General features: G+C 36.6%; 1 protein-coding gene, 1 long non-coding RNA gene and 1 pseudogene across 4 annotated transcripts in view; 1 reads left to right on the top strand and 2 right to left on the bottom strand.

Annotated features, from left to right (window-relative positions):
* TET2 (tet methylcytosine dioxygenase 2) overlaps positions 1-13,934 on the top strand; it is a 169,815-nt gene extending 155,881 nt beyond the window's left edge. For all 3 annotated transcript variants that reach the window (XM_077142646.1, XM_077142645.1, XM_077142644.1), the window contains 3 exons: positions 4,372-4,509; positions 6,733-7,087; positions 9,073-13,934. In XM_077142646.1, coding sequence (XP_076998761.1) covers positions 4,372-4,509; positions 6,733-7,087; positions 9,073-10,568 — 1,989 coding nt within the window. In that variant the 3' untranslated portion in view covers positions 10,569-13,934. The remainder of the gene's footprint in view (positions 1-4,371; positions 4,510-6,732; positions 7,088-9,072) is intronic.
* The window catches only part of LOC143668072 (uncharacterized), a 33,342-nt gene continuing 17,794 nt past the window's right edge, over positions 5,995-21,542 (bottom strand). Inside the window, exons 2-3 of the long non-coding RNA XR_013168279.1 lie at positions 6,779-6,938; positions 5,995-6,477 (exon numbers count right to left, since the gene is read on the bottom strand). This is a non-coding gene — a long non-coding RNA (uncharacterized LOC143668072). The remainder of the gene's footprint in view (positions 6,478-6,778; positions 6,939-21,542) is intronic.
* Positions 14,759-21,175, bottom strand: LOC143668507 (prefoldin subunit 3 pseudogene; annotated as a pseudogene).

The following is a 21,542-nucleotide window of genomic DNA, read 5'->3' as shown; positions in this document are numbered from 1 at the left end:
GAGTACTCAGGCAAGATAGATCTCTTTCTGGATCATGAAACAAAATGTCAATAATAAAAGGATTCAAATCCCTCAGAGTATGTACTCTGACTACATGGAATTAAATTAAACATCTATACCAGAAAAATACCTGCAAAGTCCCTAAGTATCTGGAAACTGAACAATATAGTTTTAAAAAACCTATGGGCCAAAGAAAGAAGTCACAGGATGAATTAAAGTATCTTGAGTGAAAATAAAAACATGTATTGAAATATGTGGGAGGCAGACTTATTTAGAGGGACATCTAAGCCACAAATATTTATACTAGGTAAATAAAAAGGTCTCAGGTCAATGATTTATGCTTCTGCCAGAAGAAACTTGGAAAAGAAGAGTAATTTAAGCTTAAAAAAAAAAAGTAGAATAAAGGAAAAGTTAAAGATAAGAACAGAAGTAAAAAGGAAGTTCTTAGAGACATTTGATCAGGGAAAAAAAAAAGACACAAATTGCCAATGTTATATATTGGAGCTCACTCTGTGCCTCTCTTTGCACCTGAGAAGATGGCAGCACAGCTGCCCATGTCAGTGCTGCTTGTATGTCTGGGTAACATTTGTCAGTCACCCACTGCAGAAGCAGGTTTTAGAAAACTTAGAACTGATCAAAATGTTTCAGACAATTGGAGGATAGTGCCGCAGTAACTAATTAGGAGATAGGAAACCTTCCTGATTATCGAGGACAAAATTGCTTGCAGAAGCATGATATGCCCATGAAGCATATTTCCTGGCAGGCTACCAAAGAAGACTTTGCCACATTTGATTATATACTGTGTACTAATGAAAGCAATCTGAGAGATTTGGATAGAAAAGATAGTGAAGTTTAAAACTGCAAAGCAAATATTGAGCTACTTGGGAGATATGATTCACAAAAACAAGTTATTGAAGAACCCTATTAAGGGAATAACTCTGACTTTGAGACTGTATTGGCAGTGTGTAAAAAAAAAAAAAAGGCAAAACGTTTTTGGAGAAGTCACAGTAAAGCTGCATCTGTTCATTGTTGAAGGCCAAAAATGGTTAACATCTTTGCAGTGATGTTCTAGGTTTTTCAGTTGATCAGTGTGCTAAAGGTGTAATGTTTTGTAGCTCAGGTTACAACTTTTTTTTCAATCAGTGTATTGTTTCTTATCTTAAAAATACTTGTAGATGGAAATCAATGTTGCAATTTCAGAAGAGTTAATAAAAATCTTGATTTAGTATGCTTATGGGGCGCATTAAATGTTCTTAAACAAATTGGAACTCTTATCTTGCCCCAATTACAAAAATAGTGGAGCAAGCAAAATAGTAGAAACACAAAATAAAATGTTTTGTGAGTTTTGTAAGAATCATTTCTTTTCAGTATTTAAACTTAACTGGAGAGTATAAAAATACAATTGAGATATTAAAAAAAAGAATTGAATTGAGACATTATTAGAGATCCTACAGACATTACCAGAATAATAAAGATATATAATTGACAACTTTGTCAGTAAATTCAACAATTTTATAGAAATGAACAAAGTCCTTGGAACATCCAAATTACCCAGATTCACTCAAGGAAAAAAAAATATCCTGAATAATCCTCTCTATTAAGGAAATTGAATTTATAGTTAAAAACCTTCCCACAAACCTTGAGTAGGGCATGAGATTTTGTTGGTTTGTCTAGAGTGATGCCCCAGTAAATCCCAGAGTGGTTTGAACAGTGAATAAAAAGTACTTGCAAAGTCTCCTTCACGGAATGGTGAGAAAGGAAGAAAATTCAACTTCCCCAAGCTGAATTCTTGATATTCTCACAAGAAGTATGGACAACCAAAGCTATAGGCTGAGCCCCCAATCTTGGGGTTTGTTCATATGAAACTTAATCCCACAAAGGATAGGTCAAGCCTACTTAAAATTAGGCCTAAGAGTCATCCCCAAGAGAACCTCTTTTTTTGCTCAGATGTGGCCTCTCTCTCCAGCCAACACAACAAGCAAACTCACTGCCCTTCCCTTGTCTATGTGGGGCATGACTCCCAGGGGTGTGGACCTTCCTGGCAACATGGGACAGAAATCCTGGAATGAGCTGAGACTCAGCATCAAGGGATTGAGAAAACCTTCTCAACCAAAAGGGGTCGAGTGAAATGAGACAAAATAAAGTGTCAGTGGCTGAGAGATTCCAAACAGAGTTGAGAGGTTATCCTGGAGGTTATTCTTATGCATTAAATAGATATCACCTTGTTAGTCAAGATATAGTGGAGAGGCTGAAGGGAACTGCCTGAAAATGTAGAGCTGTGTGTGTTCCAGTAGCCATGTTTCTTGAAGATGATTGTATAATGATATAGCTTTCACAGTGTGACTGTGTGATTGTGAAAACCTTGTGTCTGATGCTCCTTTTATCTACCTTATCAACAGACAAGTAAAACATGTAATAAAAATAAATAGTAAGGGAAACAAATGTTAAAATAAACTTAGTAGCTTGAAATGCTAGTGATCAGTGAAAGGGAGGGGTAAGGGATATGGAATGTATGAATTTTTCTCTGTTGTCTTTTTATTTATTTTTCTGAATTGATGCAAATATTCTAAGAAATGATCATGATGACGAATATGCAACTATGTAATGTTATTGTGAATTACTGATTATATATGTAGAACAGAATGATCATAAGTTAAGAATGTTTCCATTTGTTGTTATATATATATTTTTTAATTTAAAAATAAATAAATAAATAAATAAACCTTCCCACAAATAAATTTCCAATCTCAGATAAGGAATCCTCAGTTAAGGAAGAAATATTGCCAATTCTATGGAAACTCTTCCAGAAAATACAAAATGAGGACACACTTCCCCAACTCATTTCAGAATCAAACTGGAAATGTAGATAGTACAATAAGGCAAGAAAAAGAAATAAAAAGCTTAAAGATTGGAAAGGAAGAAATGACACTGTCTTTATTTGTAGACAACATAATTGTCTATATAAAAAATCGAAAAAATTTACAAAAAGCTACTAGAACTAATAAGTGAATTTAGCAGTTAGAAAATACAAAGTCAACATACAAAGCACCATTGTATTTCTATATACTAATCAACAATTGAAATTAAAATACCTAATAATTAAAATAGCATCAAATATGAAATTCTTAGGCACAAATTTGACAAAAAATGTATAAGACCTGTACACAGAGGCAACAAAACATTAGTAAGAGAGATTATAGAAGATCTAAATAATTGGAGAGAAATACCATATTCATGGATCACAAAACTAAATATTGTTAAGATGCCATTTCTCCCCCAAATTAATCTAAAGAAAGATTCAGTGCATTAGCAATGTAAGTCTTAAGTTTTTGGAAGGAATTGACAAGGTGATTCTAAAATATATGAAAGGAAGGGCAAAGGTCTGGAATAGCTAAAATAATTTTTTTAATTTATTTATTAAAAAAATTAAGAACAAACAAAAACATTAAGATATCATTCCATTCTACATATATAATCAGTAATTTTCAATATCATCTCATAGTTGCATATTCATCCTTTCTTAGAACATTTGCATCAATTCAGACAAAGAAATAAAAAGACAACAGAAAAAGAAAACAATAACAGAGAAAAAAAAAAAGATTATACATACCATACCCCTTACCCCTTGCTTTCATTTATCACTAGCATTTCAAGCTAAATTTATTTTAACATAAAATAATTTCTAGAAAGCACAAAATGTAGGGACTTATTACTTGTTTTGGAGAGTTATTTAAAATCTATGGTAATCAAGACATTAAGATATTGGGATAAATGTATAACAGTGAATCATATTAAAGGGTCCGTAAATAAAACTAGCGTATGTGGTCAACTGATTTTCAAAAAAGTAGTTTAATGGCAAAAAGGATAAACTTTTTATTCAGTAACAGCTGATTATCCATATAGAAAAAAAATTAACTTCATGCTATAAAAAAATTTAACCTCAGATGGATACATTTAAGTAAAATTCTAGAAAATGCCAACTTTATAGTAACAGTTCATTAGTTCTATAGGAAAAGGGAGGTGGGAGGGATGAATTGTGAAGGAACATGAGGAAATTTCGGGCACTGATAAAGATGTATTATTTTTACTGTGGTAGTGATTTCACCAGTATATATGTATGTCAAAACTCATCAAATAGTGCACTTTAAATATATGCTGTTTTAATGTATGTCCGTTATATTTCAATAATTCTGTAAAATAAAATCTTTACCATGCCAAGGAATTTGCTCTGTATTGTATTATTTCATTTTGTTTCTAGATGTAAAATGCACAATATTTTTACAAATTTGAAATAGCTAAAAAAAAAAAAGTCATTTTGTCTAAGAGTGAAGCTAATTACTTCCTGTTCACACATGGACTTTTCTTTTTCAGATTGAATATGAACACAGAGCACCAGAGTGTCGTCTGGGTCTCAAAGAGGGCCGTCCATTTTCAGGGGTCACTGCATGTCTGGACTTCTGTGCTCATGCCCATAGAGACTTGCACAACATGCAAAATGGCAGCACGCTGGTAAGTAGAGCTAAGGACAGCATAGGAGCATCTCCCTGTTGAGGACCAGAGGACTGAAAATTAGCAGATTGGGTTAGGAATATTATGATGTTCTCTGCAGGATTAACTACACAACAGTGTATTTATGAATGAATTGCAACATTGTTTTGCATGACTAAGTGCTCTCATAAAGGTTCACCCATTTATGAAAAACTGTTGATAACTTCATTATCATCATGGGAATTGTTAGTGTGCCTCTAAACCTAACTGTGCATTTTGAGTTATGATTAGTGGCCAAAAAATCTTTCAAAACTTAGCATCAGATAGGTTGTAATCAGCTAAGAAAAAAAAAACAAAACACAAAAAGCCAGAAGACAAGGTATCAGTCCACTTTGCAGAAAGGAATACAAATGAGGGAAGAGAGGATGGATCATTGTCACAGTAATCACTATAGAAGGTTCTAAGTGTGTAAAGCCCATTATGGCAGTACAGATTGCAGGAGAGAAATAGGATAACATCTTACAGTGGAACAACATCCCAGAGCTGCAAAGTCAAGGATGCATCCTTGTATGTGAGTGATGTTCCAAAGTGGATATAAAGAATGAAAATTTAAGAAGGCCAAGAAACTATAAATTAGTAAACCTGCTGGGAATAAGAAGAAAAGCCAAGCATTAAAGTCATATTCCAGGGCAGAAAAGAGTTCAGGAGGAAACAGGCTGTGATTGAAGAAACTGGTGTAAAAGTTTTTGTTAAGAAGCAGAGAAGATATTGATTTGATGATCTAGGGCAAGGGTGGAAAACTTTTCCTGTAGAGTCTGATAATAACTATTTTAGGCTTTGAGTCTAAAAGTTCTCTGTTGTTTTTCTTGTTAGTTTTTAAAACCTTTTAAATGTAAAAAACCACTCTTTGTTTGCTGGCATACAAAAACAAACCGTGGAGCACATTGGCCGAAGGCTCTAGTTTGCCAACTTCTGATCTAGGGAGAAATACAAAGCTTATCATCCACCCTAACATCTAGAATTGTCATTAATCATGCATTGAGCATTTGCTTGTTGTTAGGAGACTGTTAGCTGCTGGAAGAGTAAGAAATAAGTGATAGCTGGAACTAGAGTTCTCCTGAAGATACCATGTTTCATTTCAGCAAGATAACAGAGAGTAGGCAGAGGACAAGAAAGAATGCTTATAATGAGGGGGAGTTTGCCTCTGGTAGATCACAGTTTCTGTGAAGTGGAATGAAAAGAAATAACTATGTAAGAACTGAGTGGGGATAAATATGTGTAGGGAAAAAGTAACAAGGTGCACAGGGACATGGATTTAGAAGATTTTTGTGTATAAACTTATTTATAAAGGTTAGTATTTTAATCATCATCACATTACTTTCAACCCTTTCAGTGATTTTATGTTACCTTGTGTTTTAGATAAACCATGATTACATTTTCTCCATTGGTCAAAAATGAGTTAGTATTTTAAAAGTAACCTTTCACCCAAAGCAATATGACTTAAGCTAACAAAAGAAAAAAAAGTAGCTTTTATTTCCTTTTCAGAGTACTCCCTATATATATAAAACGCTATCTCAGAAAAGACATGAGAGAAGAGAAACAGTAAATTGGATTTAACAGAGTACAGAAGAGACAAGAATAAAAAGATAGAAACAATATTGTTATATGGTGTCTATGGCAACCAAATCTCCCAAGTTTTTATAAATGTGATTTTTACTTTCGTATCATGGAATTTCTTAAACATAGTGAAGGAGAGTGAAGAGTCAGTGTGAGGCAAAGTGTGAAATTTCTTTCCGTACAAGAGTATGAGATGAGGAGAATGTGTCACCGCCAAAGTTAGAGGGGGTCATCTGGTGGAAGAAATCTTAAGCCTCTTTTTGTGTCATATCCTCTTTTTGAAATGTGAAGAGTAAGAAGACTGCTTCATCTTGGTAGTGTTGCTTCTTCAGAAATGTAGTTGAAGAACAGAGTCACCACAAGTAACAGCTCCTATTTAGAAAAAAAAAAGGTGAATATTAATTTGTCTTTACGTCCTTGTATTGTTTTGATACAATCTTCATTAGCAACAGGTAGGTATGATTTTTTGCTAATAGACATATCACTGATCTAGTCCAACGAGGCCACCACCACAAATTTAAATCCTCAGAGTAGTGTGAATGATATACACACACACACACACACACACATGCACACTTTTATTTTGGACCTAAAACTAAGTCTGTAATGTCTTACTTCCCTTGCCAGGTGTGCACTCTCACTAGGGAAGACAATCGAGAAATTGGTATAAAACCTGAGGATGAGCAGCTCCATGTTCTGCCTTTATACAAAGTCTCTGAGGTGGATGAGTTCGGGAGTGTCGAAGGTCAGGATGAGAAAAAGCGAAATGGTGCCATTCAGGTGTTGAGCTCTTTTCGGCGGAAAGTCAGGATGTTAGCAGAGCCGGTCAAGACCTGCCGACAAAGGAAATTAGAAGCCAAGAAAGCTGCAGCTGAGAAGCTTTCCTCTCTGGAGAACAGCTCAAATAAGAATGAAAAGGAAAAGTCAGCCTTGTCACGTACAAAACAGACTGAAAATGCAAGCCAGGCTAAGCATTTGGCAGGTAAATTTAATGTATGTATATGTGTTGTGTGATACTTCTCTTAAAAATGAACATTGTTAATTTTGGAAGGTCACATCAGTCATGGTTTTAGTTCTGAACCAGGGTCTTACTAAAGTAGCAAGGCCTAGATTTGCTCTGGGAGATGGTCATGAGATACTGCACCTTCAGTTCCTTGATGGAAAAAAAGTTTGGATTTTAGTCTGGAATAAATGGCAAAATTTATATTAGGTAGGTGATATGGTAAAATTAGCCATGATCTGGCAGTGGTAGGCAGGCCAAATTAGAGGTAAATGAGTTAGTAGTTTGGAAAAAGATGCAATAAATTAAGAGTAAGATCAGAAAAGCTTGAATTTTGGTGGTAGCAGTGGAGATATAACAAATGGGAAGAAAGTGAATTCTTCCAAAATGAAACTCAATGGATTTGGTGACTAAAACATTCAAGTGAAGAAGAAAAGTTCAAAGATGATTCCAAAGTTTTAAACCTAGATAACTTAAAATTATAATATTTATTGAAGTAAGAAGTTTTAAAATTGGATTTATGGAGAGTGGAGGAGAATAACAAAGCTTTCTTTAGACTTGTTGAGTTTGAGCTTTGGGATGGTATCCAGATGTAGCTGTCCTATAAAACTTTTGCCCATCAGAAGAGGCCATGCCTATAGTCAGATCATTAGAGCTTTATTCTTCAGTACTAAGTTGATCTTTTCTTTCCAAAGCTCCTTGTTTATGTCTGTATTTAATACTATAAAGAAAACATGAAACAAAGTAATGTTCATGTCCAAACTTCAGAGATGGCGTTTGGCCTGGCTATTAACAACAACAAAAAAGTGTATGTCTTTTAAGTGTGTAGTGTACCACTTTTCCTAGAAACAACCATGTCTTGAATAAGATGACTTCTGCTTCACAAAGTCAAATTTGCCTACTGATAATTTTCAAGTGCAGAGAAGAGAAATTAGGTATTTTAGAACAGTATGCTAAAATTGCTGAATAAATACTTGTCGATTAGTTAACTAAAAATAAATAAATCCTATTCATTTCCTGATGTCTTCTTTATGTTATCCATAAAGTACAATGGGATTAGAACTTTACACTAGTCCTTCTAACTAACTTCTGTAGCTATTAATCACATGAGTTCTCAGTACTGTCAGTGCAAGTGCAGCTCCATGTACACGTTTTTAACTCTTATGACTTATTTTACATAAGGTCATAAAACCGAAATTTAACTTGTAAAAGTTTCGCTTAAAAAAAACGCTAAGTTTCACAACTGCATAAAGTTTCTTCACTGGAAAGCATGTTAATGAAATAGCATTTGCCGGTTATATAAGATGCTTTTTGTTTTTTAATGAGTGTCATTTATTTTTCTAATAGCATTACTAAATCATCCATAATACTTTTTATGTTCCTTTTTTTAAAAACTGTTTAATACATTTTACTGAATGCCAGACAATGGAGAAATAAATTAAGACATGGTCCTTGCTCTCAAGGAACTTCCTAAGCATTGGAGTTGCTAGTGGGGGGCTGTTAGACTAGTAATTATAATACAGCATGACAGTTGCTTTACTGGATCCATGTTGGCAGTGGATATTACAAATGCACTAAAAAATGGGGATCACAGAGTCTTCCTTAATGAAGAGATAACTTAAGCCAAGGAAGGTAGGGAGATGAGGTAGAAGGAGGAGGGCAGTTCACATCGACGGTGTGCACCTTCAGAGGCACAGAACTCCCTAGAGAATGTTGCTGTCAGTGGAATAGCTTGTGGATGTTTATTTTTCTTGGATTGTCCAGTTATCAGGTCTACATTTTCATTTCTAATACTTTAGATACCAAAAAAATAGTGTCGGACAGTAACAGAACCCTGACTTTGTTCCTGTCCTTGGCTTAATAGGATTGTATAATCCTGATAGTGATTCACACACAAGTTGAAGTATCCTCATAGCTTTCATGAAGTAATAACGAAGCACGTCTGCTCTTTCTTATCCTATCCACAGAACTTTTGCGACTTTCAGGACAAGTCATGCAGCAGTCCCAGCAGTCCCAGCCCCAGCAGCCACAACAGCTGCCACGGCCACAGCAGCAGCAGCAGCAGCAGCAGCAGCAGCAGCCAGCCCAAACGCATCGCCCTTTGACTAACAACCCTCAGCCAGAGTCTGTCAACTCTTACTCTTCTTCTGGACCTACCAATCTATATATGAGACAGCCCAATCCAGTTAGTCCTTATCCAAACTCCTCACACACTTCAGATATTTATGGAGGTGCCAATCGCGTGACCCTCTACTCCACTTCATCCCAAACTACAGGTTCATATTTGAGTTCTTCTAATCCCATGAACCCCTATCCTGGGCTTTTGAATCAGAGTAACCAATATCCATCATATCAATGCAATGGAAATGTGTCTATGGACAACTGTACCTCGTATCTGGGCCCCTATTCTCCCCAGTCTCAGCCCATGGATCTGTATAGGTATCCAAGCCAAGACCATCTCTCTAAGCTAAATCTACCACCCATCCATACACTATATCAGCAGAGACTTGGAAATAGCCCGAGTTTTGCTTCCAAGTACTTGAGTTATGGAAACCAAAATATGCAAGGAGATGCCTTCAGCAGTTGTACTGTTAGACAGAATGTACACCATGTAGGGTCATTGCCTCCTTATTCCACTCATGAGATAGATGGCCATTTCATGGGAGCTGCCTCTAGATTACCACCCAATATGAGCACCCCAAGCATTGACTATAAAAATGGTGACCATCATCCATCTTCTCATATAATCCATAACTACACTGCATCTTCAGGCATTTTCAACAGCTCTCTTCATGCCTTGCATCTCCAAAACAAGGAGAATGACATGCTTTCCCATGCAGCTAATGGGTTGTCTCAGGTTCTTCCAGGTTTTAACCAAGATGCTTCGGTCCAAGATGGCCTACACAAATTAAATCATATGAACAATAAGGAAAGGCAGCCTTCAGCACCAATCCAGGGTGTGGCTTTTGCTGCAGAGGAAAATGATGAGGTCTGGTCAGACAGTGAACAAAGTTTTCTAGATCCTGACATTGGGGGCGTGGCTGTGGCTCCAACTCATGGGTCAATTCTCATCGAGTGTGCAAAGCGTGAGCTTCATGCCACAACTCCTTTAAAGAATCCTAATAGGAATCACCCCACAAGGATCTCACTTGTTTTTTACCAGCATAAGAGCATGAATGAGCCAAAGCATGGCTTGGCTCTCTGGGAAGCTAAAATGGCTGAAAAAGCCCGTGAAAAAGAGGAAGAGTGTGAAAAGTACGGCCCCGACTACGTGCCTCAGAAAGCCCATGGCAAAAAGGTGAAACGGGAACCCACTGAGCCGCATGAAGCTTCAGAGCCCACGTACCTGCGCTTTATCAAGTCTCTTACCGAAAGGACCTTGTCCATGACCACAGATTCCACCGTAACTACATCTCCATATGCCTTCACTCGGGTCACTGGGCCTTACAACAGATATATATAATGTCATCCCTTTGTTGGTTACCTCATTTGAAACGACCACAACCAACCTGTCAGTAGCATAGTTTTCATGGTGTGGGCAGTGGGGAAAGGACACAGGATTCGTGTTAAATGTGGTGGGAAAAACCTTGCCTCACCAGCAAAGAAGAGGTTGTCTCACCACATCTCTTAATTTCCACCAACTCCTAAGTGGTCACAGATGGCATCTAGAAAAAAAGACCAAAGCATTCTATGCAAAAAGAAGGTGGGGAAGAAAGCATTTTGCAATTTACATTTTAAAACACTGGTTCTATTGGGTGAGATGATATGTAAATGTGATTTTTTTCCCCTTTACAAGTCTACACATCTGTGACCACTTTTAATAATAGCAAGTTTGCATAGTCATGGAACACAAACAAGTACTGTAGTATTACAGTGGCAGGAATCTTAAAATACCATCTGGTGCTGAATATACGATGTACTGAAATACTGGAATTAAGGCTTTTTTAACATGCAGTTTTTACTATAATCTTAATATTAACTTTTATTTATCAAAATAGTTACAGAAAGCATAAATGAATAGACAGCAAAACACTGAATTTGTTTGGATGTTGTAAGAAATGGTGCTAAGAAAATGGTGTCTAATAATTGAGAATTTAATGCCTTTATATCATCAAGATGCTATCAGAGTGCTCCAGTGCCCTTGAGTAATATGAATACTGTTTCATTCAAGTTTTTATCATGCTTGCCTGTTCTTACACAAGCTTAGTTTTTAAAATGTGGACATTTTAAAAGCCTCTGGATTTTGCTCATCCAGTAACGTCCTTGTAGGACAATAAACACATATATATATGTACATATATATATATACACATACATACATATGTATATGTGCACACATGTATATGAATAAATATTTTAAATAGTGTTTTAGAAGCACTTTGTCTACCTAAGCTTTGACAACTTGAATAATGCTAAGGTACTGAGACATTTAAAAAAAAAAAAGTTTACTTTCATTTTAGAATGCAAAGTTGATTTTTTTTAAGGTAACAAGGAAACCTTTTAAAATATTTTTGCTTTTAACCGTGCATCTGCTGATGAACAATGTGTCCATTTTTCATACAGCCAGTTAAATCCAAAATGGGGCTTACTGGATTCAAGGGAATACATTGGTCCACAAAACACGTTTTCTGGTGCTCCTCTCACATGATATACTGTAAAACAGTTTTTTTACAAAATTGTATGACAAGTTCATTGCTCAAATATGTAAAGTTTTAAGAATTTTCTGTTAACTGCAGGTAATAATTAGCCACATGCTCCAGATTTAAGAAAGCTAGTCCACTTAAGCCCATGCTGTTTCATGGATCTGTATACTCTTCAAAAGAACCAAATGGCAGTCTGCCTTTGTGTTGATAATTATGTACATTGTGATGGTGTCATTTCTTAGCTTAAGTGTCCTCTTTACCAGGAAGATTGAGCAGACTGATGCCTGCATAAGATGAATAAACAGGGTTAGTTCCATGTGGTTCTGTTGATTAAAGAAAAACAAAAAACAGGCAGCTGGTTTGCTAGGGTGGTTTTAAATCATTAATTTGTATAAAGAAGTGAAAGGGTTGTACAGTAAATTAAATTGTAAACTAAACTTTTTTAACGCAATGCTTTAGTATTTTAGTACTGTAAAAAAATTAAATAAATATAAATATATATATGGGTTTGAAGCAGAATTCACATCATGATGGTGCTACTCAACCTTTTACAAATATATCATAATGTGAGCTAAGAATTCATTAAAGGTTTGAGTGATGTTCCTACTTGTCATATACCTCAACACTAGTTTGGCAATAGGATATTGAACTGAGAGTGAAAGCTTATAGCATTGTGTACCATCATTTTTTCCACGTCTTTTTTTATTATTAAAAAGCATAACTTTTTTCAGTACTTGATTTCTTAGCAAGTATAACTTGAACTTCAATCTTTTTGTTCTAAAAATTCAGGGATATTTCAGCTCATGTTCTCCTTATGCCAACATGTCACCTGTGTTTATGTAAAATTGTTGTAGGTTAAAGTATATTCTTTTTCAGGGATTTAACCCTTTTATTTTGAATCCCTCCTATTGTATATTGTACTGATGTAACTAAAACTAGTTTTGTAAATCTGTTGGCTTTTTTATTGTAAAGAAAAGCATTTTAAAGTTTAGAGAATCTTTTGACTGTTTCAAGCAGGAAAAAAATTACATGAAAATACCTTGCACTGAGTTGATAAAGGGAAAATTGTAAGGCCGGAGTTTGGCAAGTGGCCATTGGTTAGAGTCGTTCAACTCTCTAAATAAAGCTTTTGATCCTGTAATAAATGCAGTTGCAGACTCCATGAGGGCTTCCCTAAACTGGCAAAGCACTAGAGGTATGGTGTGCAATATACTGTAAAGTTATGTTAGTGTCTAAATCCATTTTTTGCATAGTATGACTAGAAATAAATTCTTAATCAATGGAGGCCTTTGGTTTTTATTGGTCAAAACTTTATAATATGGCTTTGCCCACTTTAAATACAAACATTTTTAAAATGTTTGTTTTCATACACCAAACCATGATTTAAATGTTTTGCAAATACCATGAAATCTAACCCCAAATATTTGGCTACTACATGTGCGTTTGTTGGTTTTGAGTCTGCTGTCCCTAATGAATATTTGGTTTCTATATCGTCCACTGTCATTTGTCAAACTGCTGGCCAAAAAGAGCAGGAAGTGCAGTTTGGGAGGTTGGAGAGAGGTGAGAAAGAAAGGAGGAGAGGGAATTGAATGACATAGTGTAAATATTAGATCTATAATTGTAAATATCAAACCTGCCTCAGAATGAGTGGGAAGCAGATATAAAATTTGCTTATATAGGAATATCAGGTTAACTATATAGCCATACTTGAAAATGCTTCTGAGTGGTGTCAACTTTACTTGAATGAATTTTTCATCTTGATTGACGCACAGTGATGTACAATTCACTTCTAAAGCTAGTGGTTAACTTGTATAGGAAACATTTGCAGTTTGACACTAAGATAATGAACTTCAGCGTGCATTTTTCTATGCTTTTTTAAACCTTAGTTTCATTTTCATGAAATGTTTGATTTTTCTGTAAAATCTGAGGATGGTTATAAATACTGTAAGTATTGTAATGTAATGAATGCAGGTTATTTGAAAGCTGTTTATTATTATATCATTCCTGATAAGGCTATGTGAGTGTTTTTAATAAAATTTATATTTATTTAATGCACTCTAAGTTCTGTCTTGCTGAAGCTTCTGTTTACTGCCAGAAAGATTGCCACCTCACTGAGGAAAAGGGAATGAAAAGATTGTTTTTAGTTTCTATCTTCATTGATGTACCATCATTGAATACAAGTCCATTACATTGTACAAGTATATATTTTTACTATGTGGAGATGAAATAATACATTTGTGTTTTACCAGAATCTGGATCACCGAATCCTAGCCACTACTAATGGGCTGTCACAGGGATTTTTTACTAGTCCTATGAGGTTTTATCCTGAATAAAAAAGCTCACAACTTTTCCCACTGCAGGTTTATATTTAACATTCCTGTTAAGCTGCTTTGAAGAATTTTTAAGAAATACAAAATCTCCTTAGCCAAGAGTTCTAAGTGAGTAGTTTTGCATGCTGATCGGATCTCCCTTATTGCAAACATGCTGCACTTATTTGAGATAAACCCTCTTACTCTTTTGGCAAATTACCATTTCTTTTAAAGTCCAGAATATTTGTTAATCAGGAATTCATGAAACCTCATTTCTGTAAGGCAAATTCACTACAACAGAGGACCATGAAACCCAGCATGTACCAAAATGATTGCAAACATTCGAATTGTCTGTCTTTCCTACCTCTAAACTCACTTAGCCACATGAAATGAGAGCAACATCAGATGATAAAGATAAAGAAAACTGTTAAAATGTCCAGCATTCAGCTTCCATAGCATACTGCACAGTTTCTGGGCATTTCAGCTAAGAGTTTCCTTATGACAGAAAAAAAAAAAAAAATGAAAGCATTTAATTTGCAGGGGAATTGAAAAAAAAACCTGTAATTTCATGAAATATTTTAAACTAATTTTATTTATGTAAATAAAATGATATCCTTGCAGTTAAAAAATCAGTTACATCAACCTTTAAGGATGTATTTCGGGGTATTTCAAATAACATGTCAGAAAACTGAACAACATTTTTAATTGCCCGCACTATGATTTGTTCTTGAATCATCTTTTTTACTTCTTTTTACATCCCAAATATAAACCTTGGCCATATTGACTTCACTGGTAGTAAATTGATCTCATAGAAAGTCAAGGTCTTCCTCAAGAGAATCAAGATTTTTTGTGGCAATTGAGAAATTATTTTCCAACAATGTCTGTGCTTCATCAATACCATATTCAAGTATTGCATTAGCCCTCAACCACAGACAAACTTTATCAGTAGGTATAAGCAAAGCTTTGTAAATTAGATTATCTGCAAAAATCTGGTCTCCGATGAATTGGCGGATTCTTTTTTCTTCTGTATGTATTTCAGAATTTCTAGTCAGCTTAATTTTAGGAAGCTGACTTTTTAATCTCCTCATCTTTTGAGGAAGGTTGAGATCCATAAACCTATATTGCTGACACATTTCATCTAGCTTCTTTAGAACTATCTGCAGTCTCATTCGCAGCTTGCTTCAAGCAGGAATCTATATCTGCAAACATGGCTTTGGGAATCTCCAGGTGAAGCCAATGTCCATTTCCTGTGGACACTTCTCCAAAGCCACAAGCGTCATAAAGATTGTTTTTTTAAAAGATACTTCTAGATGGTTATTCTTAATGTTAAACTTGAAGATAATATCCAAATAATTAAGGACAAATGATTTCTCTGGTTGAATAGATCAGATACTTGCCTATTTTAGCCTATTCACTTTGCACGTGTAGACCAGTGTAAACCAAGAACTAAGCAATAGCCATTCTGTTGACGTTAGATTGACTATCCCCCTCAATGCACAATCTGTGAGGCTCTGATGGCATTTATACAAGGTTTGAGTTCACAATTGTGTAGGTCTAAGGCCAATCCTGTTTTCAGACTTTCATCTTCCTCTTCATACCCATTTTCCTCCTCAGAAAAATTTCTCTTCCTACTTATCAGAAAGATTGGCAAATATTAGGCAAGAGGAATGGGGAGAGGGGGCCTAGAAAGCATCAGACAAATGTGTAAGAACTCAGGCATTACCACATAGCTTCAAGCGGTGGAGATTTAACTTGTCCTCCTCTCTACCCATTCTCTTCCATGTGAATCAGCCCTTACTCAACACAAGTGAGCACCTGCTCTAACAGTTCCTTCAACCACATATTTTGCTAAACTTTGTTAACAGGTACAGCTATATAGTTACATATACAATTATTTCCCTGCCACCCCTCTCCAGATAGGCAGATAAATAATTTTCATCATACATAAAGTAAGGGAATTTCTTTCCCATCTTTCCCTTTCTCGTGTCTCAGTTTAACCTGGACCAGGTTTGATTTAAATACTGTAGTCCAGGGGACGGCTGCCATTTAGTAACCTCAGAGGTCGTCAGCTCAGAGATCCCTCCAGGACTCTGCTCCAAGCCAGGATATTAAGAAGCAACATCACTGTTAAAAAGCAGAGATCAATGAAGTTCCTTTTGTTTGTTTGACTTCAAACCTCTCAGCACATTGCCAACCCTTATTCCTGATTTCACCATCCACCATCTCACCGAACCTTGGGAAACCTCTCATTGTTCATATTTGCAAGTTTCAACTGCCCAAGGCAAGGGGAATTTAGGTCTCTGCAAGCCCAGAAGTTTTTACTGCTTGGGGCCCATCCTGTTCCCAACGGCACTGAAGGAAGCTGTTGATGCTGGCCTGCTGTCAATGAAGGTGCAGGCAAGCCTGCTGTTTGTGAGTGTGCAGGTGGACTTGAATGGGGAGGCAGCTGGAAATGACAGATGAACTAGCATTCATAAAGCTTTATTGGCCCCTTGCCTCCCCAGGAAATAATTGCCAAGAATGAATCTTTTCATGCATGCACACAGCTGCTGTCACATAGTACCACTTGCTCCTTAGACTCTTCAATTGGCTTATGGTACAGACCCTCTGCTTTGAGTAATTCTGGTTTAGCTTTGGCTCCTGCCTAATTCCTCCCCTCTGCACTCCGTCACCTGTGTGAAATACAGACTCAGAGAGAAAACTCATTCATCAAGGCACCTATTCCTCAAGCAGAAGAGATTTTTAAATTGATTTTGTTGGGCTAAAGGCCATCTGGAACTGAGTCTTCAGGCAAAAAGGAAAGCAGAGGGAGCATATTTTCTTCCTATAATCAGTGTGACAGAAGAGTGCTTCTTGCATGATGACACTTGCTTACTAATTTCAGTCAGTTGACTTATCAGGTAAGTAGAGTTGGGACACATCTTGCAGCATCCCTTCCTGCCCTGAGAAATACAATTTCATTCTCATTTTCAGAGTAGAGAGAAAATATTCACAAAAGATGCTAAGAAAAGAATTAACTGCAATTATATATTATTTCTGTTTCACCAGCACTCTTCAGATTCACAAAAACAAAGATGCTTTGGTTCTCATATATTCTAGTCCACTTGCCTACATCTCCCTCTCTTACCAGGTAATTTCTCACAATTTTCTCTGGTTGTCTAGTCCAGCATGTGCTTTTTAAGGAGCCATTCTTTTCCTTGAGTATACACTTGACAACTATGCTTTCTTTGGGGTCTCCTTTTATACTGTTTCAAAAGGAATTTCTCCACTTCAATTTGACATTTTACTCTAATCCTTTATTCAAACTGAAATGAGATTTCTATTTTGGTGTTCAGTGAAATAGTACTTACAAAAGATACCCCACTTCCCCCCTTCTCCAAAACAATGAATTCAGATAATTTAAATTCACTTCATTAAGGACTTATAAGTATATTCACTGGGTACTTTCTTTTATTCCTTGCATAAAATAGTCATGTTAATAGAAATCTGGCTGTTGTTACTTGAAACTTGAGAAGCCCATGGTACATGAACCCTTCTCTCTGGACTGGCTCTTGATTTGGGCTTTAAGGAATACACGGAAACTGAAGTAGCAATGTACTTGAAAACACCTGGTTTGGGATTCAGCCCTGTGTGGCAGTGTCAAGATCTTTTACACCTCTGAGCCTCAGTTTCCCCATCTGTGAGAATCAGCATAAATGTGCACCCATCACAGGGCAGAGGGAGGCGTAAATGAGAATGTAAAGCATTAAGCACAAAGCGGACAGCCACTAAAAGGTTATCCTTACAAAGAGTTTTAATCCCTCTCTCTCCCCTTGCCATCATGCTAAGAGGCTTGTATACTGTTCATACGCAAGAACCCACCTTGATGATGCTTGCAGCCCCTACTCTTCTCCCCAGCAGCAATATCCCTAACTTCCTCCCCTGACAAAGCAAGCGCACAGAGCAGCATAAAAACCCTCCAGCAAGAAGCATCACTAGAACCCATGGCTAGAAGGAAGGCGGTTACAAAACGGGGAAATAAATCCCTGTCCTGCCATCCCAGATGAGTTTATAATCCCCCGATGACATCATAATCTCTTACAGACCAAATATTTGTTAAAGACTACTAAGAACCCAATTTAAGGGCTAAAAGCAGAAGAAAAAGGTACAACCATGAGAAAAATAGTGATTGAGAAAAGCGTAAATTTTTATTCCCCTTATGTACACTGTCACCTAAAAACAAATATATTTCCTGGAGCTAATGTTTATAATGTTCATGTCTAAATATGTGTATTAGAATAAAATATTTTTCAGGCTGAGGAAAAGGAGACTTTAGGTATGTTTTAAATATGTTGTGTCACTGACTTTAAAAATGCTTGTTCCATAGGAGGCGCCATATAGAAAAGAGCTCCAGTTCTGGAGCCAGACTGCCTGGGCTCAGATCCCAGCTCTGCCAGTTACTAGCTGTGTACCCTTAGGCTAGTTGCTATTCCTTCCTCTTTTCCTCCATTTCTCCATCTGGAGAATGGAGAAAGTGATACCGATCTTACAAGGTTATCGTGAGGAGTAAATTAGTTCATTCATTTAAATTACATGAGAAGAACTAAAAAAACTGCCAGCTATCATAATTGCATTAATTATTTCTTAGCATAGGGGTTTAGTTTATGCCTTGTCAACTTATTAACAAGAGGAACTATTTATTGACTACAAAATCATGGAACAGCAGATTTGAATGAGACCTTAGGAGCACTTTATGCAACCACCTGGTTTTGTAGAATCATTTATTCATTCATAAATATCTTTAAGCACCCACTCTGTGCCAAGTATATTTCCAGGAGCTGGGCATTCAGTAAGGCACAAAGCCACTAAGTTCCTATCATCTTAGAGCTTATTTTCTAGTTGGGAGAGACAGACACAGAATTAAGTAAATGTGGAGATATATGCCATGGAGAAAAATAAGGTAGGGTTTGGGGGCTAGTTTAGGTGAGATGGAGGATTTTTAAATATAGGTTGTCAAGGAAGGCTTCACTGATAAGGTGACATTTGAACACAGCGCAGATATAAGCCACATGGATATGTAGAGGAAGAGAACACCAAGCAGAGGGGACAGCAAGTGAGAGGTCCTAAAATGGGATCATGTCCACAGAAAGCCTGTTGTTGTAGTAGAAGAAGAGTTGATGGCAGGTAAGGACGGGGCATTGTCGGCTTTGTATTACAGCACTGTTATGTCCTTCTGTTCCTACTCTATAAGTAAGATGATACTGGGTAGTTATAAGCAGAGGAGGAACATGAACTAATAAGCTTTAAAAGAAAACTTGGACTACTGTGTTGAGAATGAATTGCAAAAGGCAAAGATGGAAGCAAGAAGACTAGATGAGAGGCTAGTTTAATAAGTGAAGCAAAAGACCAGGGTGGTACCAAGGAAGGTGATGAGAAGTGGTTGAACCAAGAATGTAGGCATGAGAGAAAGAAAGCAAGGAAGGATGACTTCAAAGGTTTTGGCTTGAGCAACTGGAAGAGTGAAATTGACCATTTATTTAGGTGGGAAGAATAAAATTCAGGTGTGAGTAGTATAGGAAGGTTTAGAGTCTGGGGCGGGGGAATCAGAAATTGTTTGGAGATGTTAAGTTTGAGATGCCCACTAAACATTCAAGTGGAAGTGTTGAGGAAATTGCTGGCATGCAATTTGGATTTCAGGGGAAAATTCTGGCTGGAGATAACTCGGTGGGAGCCATCAGCATATACATGGTATTAAAGTCATTAGAGTAGATAAAAATCACCTATGGAGTGTAAGTAGACTCTCAAAGATGCCCAAGGACTGAGCCCTGAATGACCCCGATGTTCCCAGATTGGGAAATTGAACAGGAACCTGCAAAGACTGAGAAAGAGCAGCAGTGGGGTAGACTGGGGAGTAGGGGAGTGGGGGGAGGTGTTCTGGAAACCAAGTGAAGAAAGAGCTTCAGGAAAATAATATTGTTTCATCAATTGCAACAAAGTTACCACACCAATGGAAAGTGTTAATAATAAGGAAAATTGTGTTGGGGAGGGGGAGTAAGATGGGAGCTCCATGTTTTACTATAATTTTACTATACACAAGTTCTGTAATAAAATTTTTGAAAAATATGATGAAGGCAAAGGAAAAGGAGAAAGGTGTGAGCAAATGTGCCAAATGCTGCTGAGAGATCTTGTAAAATAAGACCTGAAAATGGACCACTGGATTTAGATACATGGAATTTACTAGTGGCATTCATAGGAGTTGTGGGACATTTTCCCTCCACTGTTTAACGAATTTCTACTAAAGCAAAAATTATAAACCAAATTATGTTTCCTTGCTCGATTATCAATTCTGTTATGTAAGACAGAAGCAACATCCTGAGCTATTTATTCCACAGTAGAGAATAACAAAATTTAAAGAATGCTTTAAATTGTTGTTCTTTGCTGAAAATTCTTTTTTCCCAGGGTCTATAAAATATTCATTTGTTTATATATTCGAATTTTTCACGTTTGGTTGTTGTTGTTGTTGTTTTTAAATCAATAAATTATTTGCTACACCTGGCATTTTCTCAGTATATAAGGTTCAAAGTTTCCTTTCTTTTAAAATTTATTTTATATTTTGCAATGCTTTTTTTTCCCTACAATATTTAAGGTTTTTGATATGTAGATATTTTTCTTTGGTGAAGCACAAGTATCTTCTCACGGTACCTGACCAATTTTAAACAGTTGGACACCAGTGGTATTGCTAACTGCTTGCTGGGCAGCTTCTTTAACTTAGTGGCTTGTAGTGCAACTACAGTTTTATCAACCTTTGAACAATATTAGAGACTCTGGAGACTCAAGCACATGAAGAAGTTCTGAATTAACAATCTTCAACAATAGGCCAGTGATCTTACCATCAAGGTTAGGGTGCATGACTTGAGTAAGGGGAAATAACCACTCACCCAAACTTTGTTTTGCACTTGAGGAGGGGCAGATACCAATGTGGAAGCAATCATCTTGTACATGATCAGCTGCTGCATGGGAACTTGTGGCTGTGCATGAAGACATTGTTGAGGAGTGTACATTCCCACATCATATTTATACTGTAGTATGGTGTTGAAAGCAGGACTGGCTGCAGCAGCAGCTGCAGTGCATAGACTCATTGTCAATGTTGATGTATTAGTGACGTGCTGTGTTGAAATGACTCCTGGAACCTGTGAAGAAGCTGGTCTCAGTACTAAAAGGTGGTCTAGGTGCAGCTGGATGGATAGCACCAAGGGGTTGTTATGATGGAAGGGTGTGGGCCAAAGTCTGACTGAAGGGAGTTCAAGAGAGAATTGGAGAAAAGGAATTTAAGACTGTAAGCATATGTGCTTTTTTCCAAGGAGTTTCGCTGTAATGTAGAGACAGGAAATGAGGCAGTATCTAGAGGGAAAAGTGGAGTTAAGGAAAGAGGATTTGAAGGTGAGATAGAGTCTACCACATTTGTGTGCAGATGGGAATAACCCAGTAGAGAAGGAAAATTGAAGA

This window comes from Tamandua tetradactyla, chromosome 24 (assembly GCF_023851605.1).
Source record: "Tamandua tetradactyla isolate mTamTet1 chromosome 24, mTamTet1.pri, whole genome shotgun sequence".
NCBI classification, from domain to species: Eukaryota; Metazoa; Chordata; class Mammalia; order Pilosa; family Myrmecophagidae; genus Tamandua; species Tamandua tetradactyla.
This window is presented reverse-complemented; position numbering and strand designations above follow the sequence as displayed.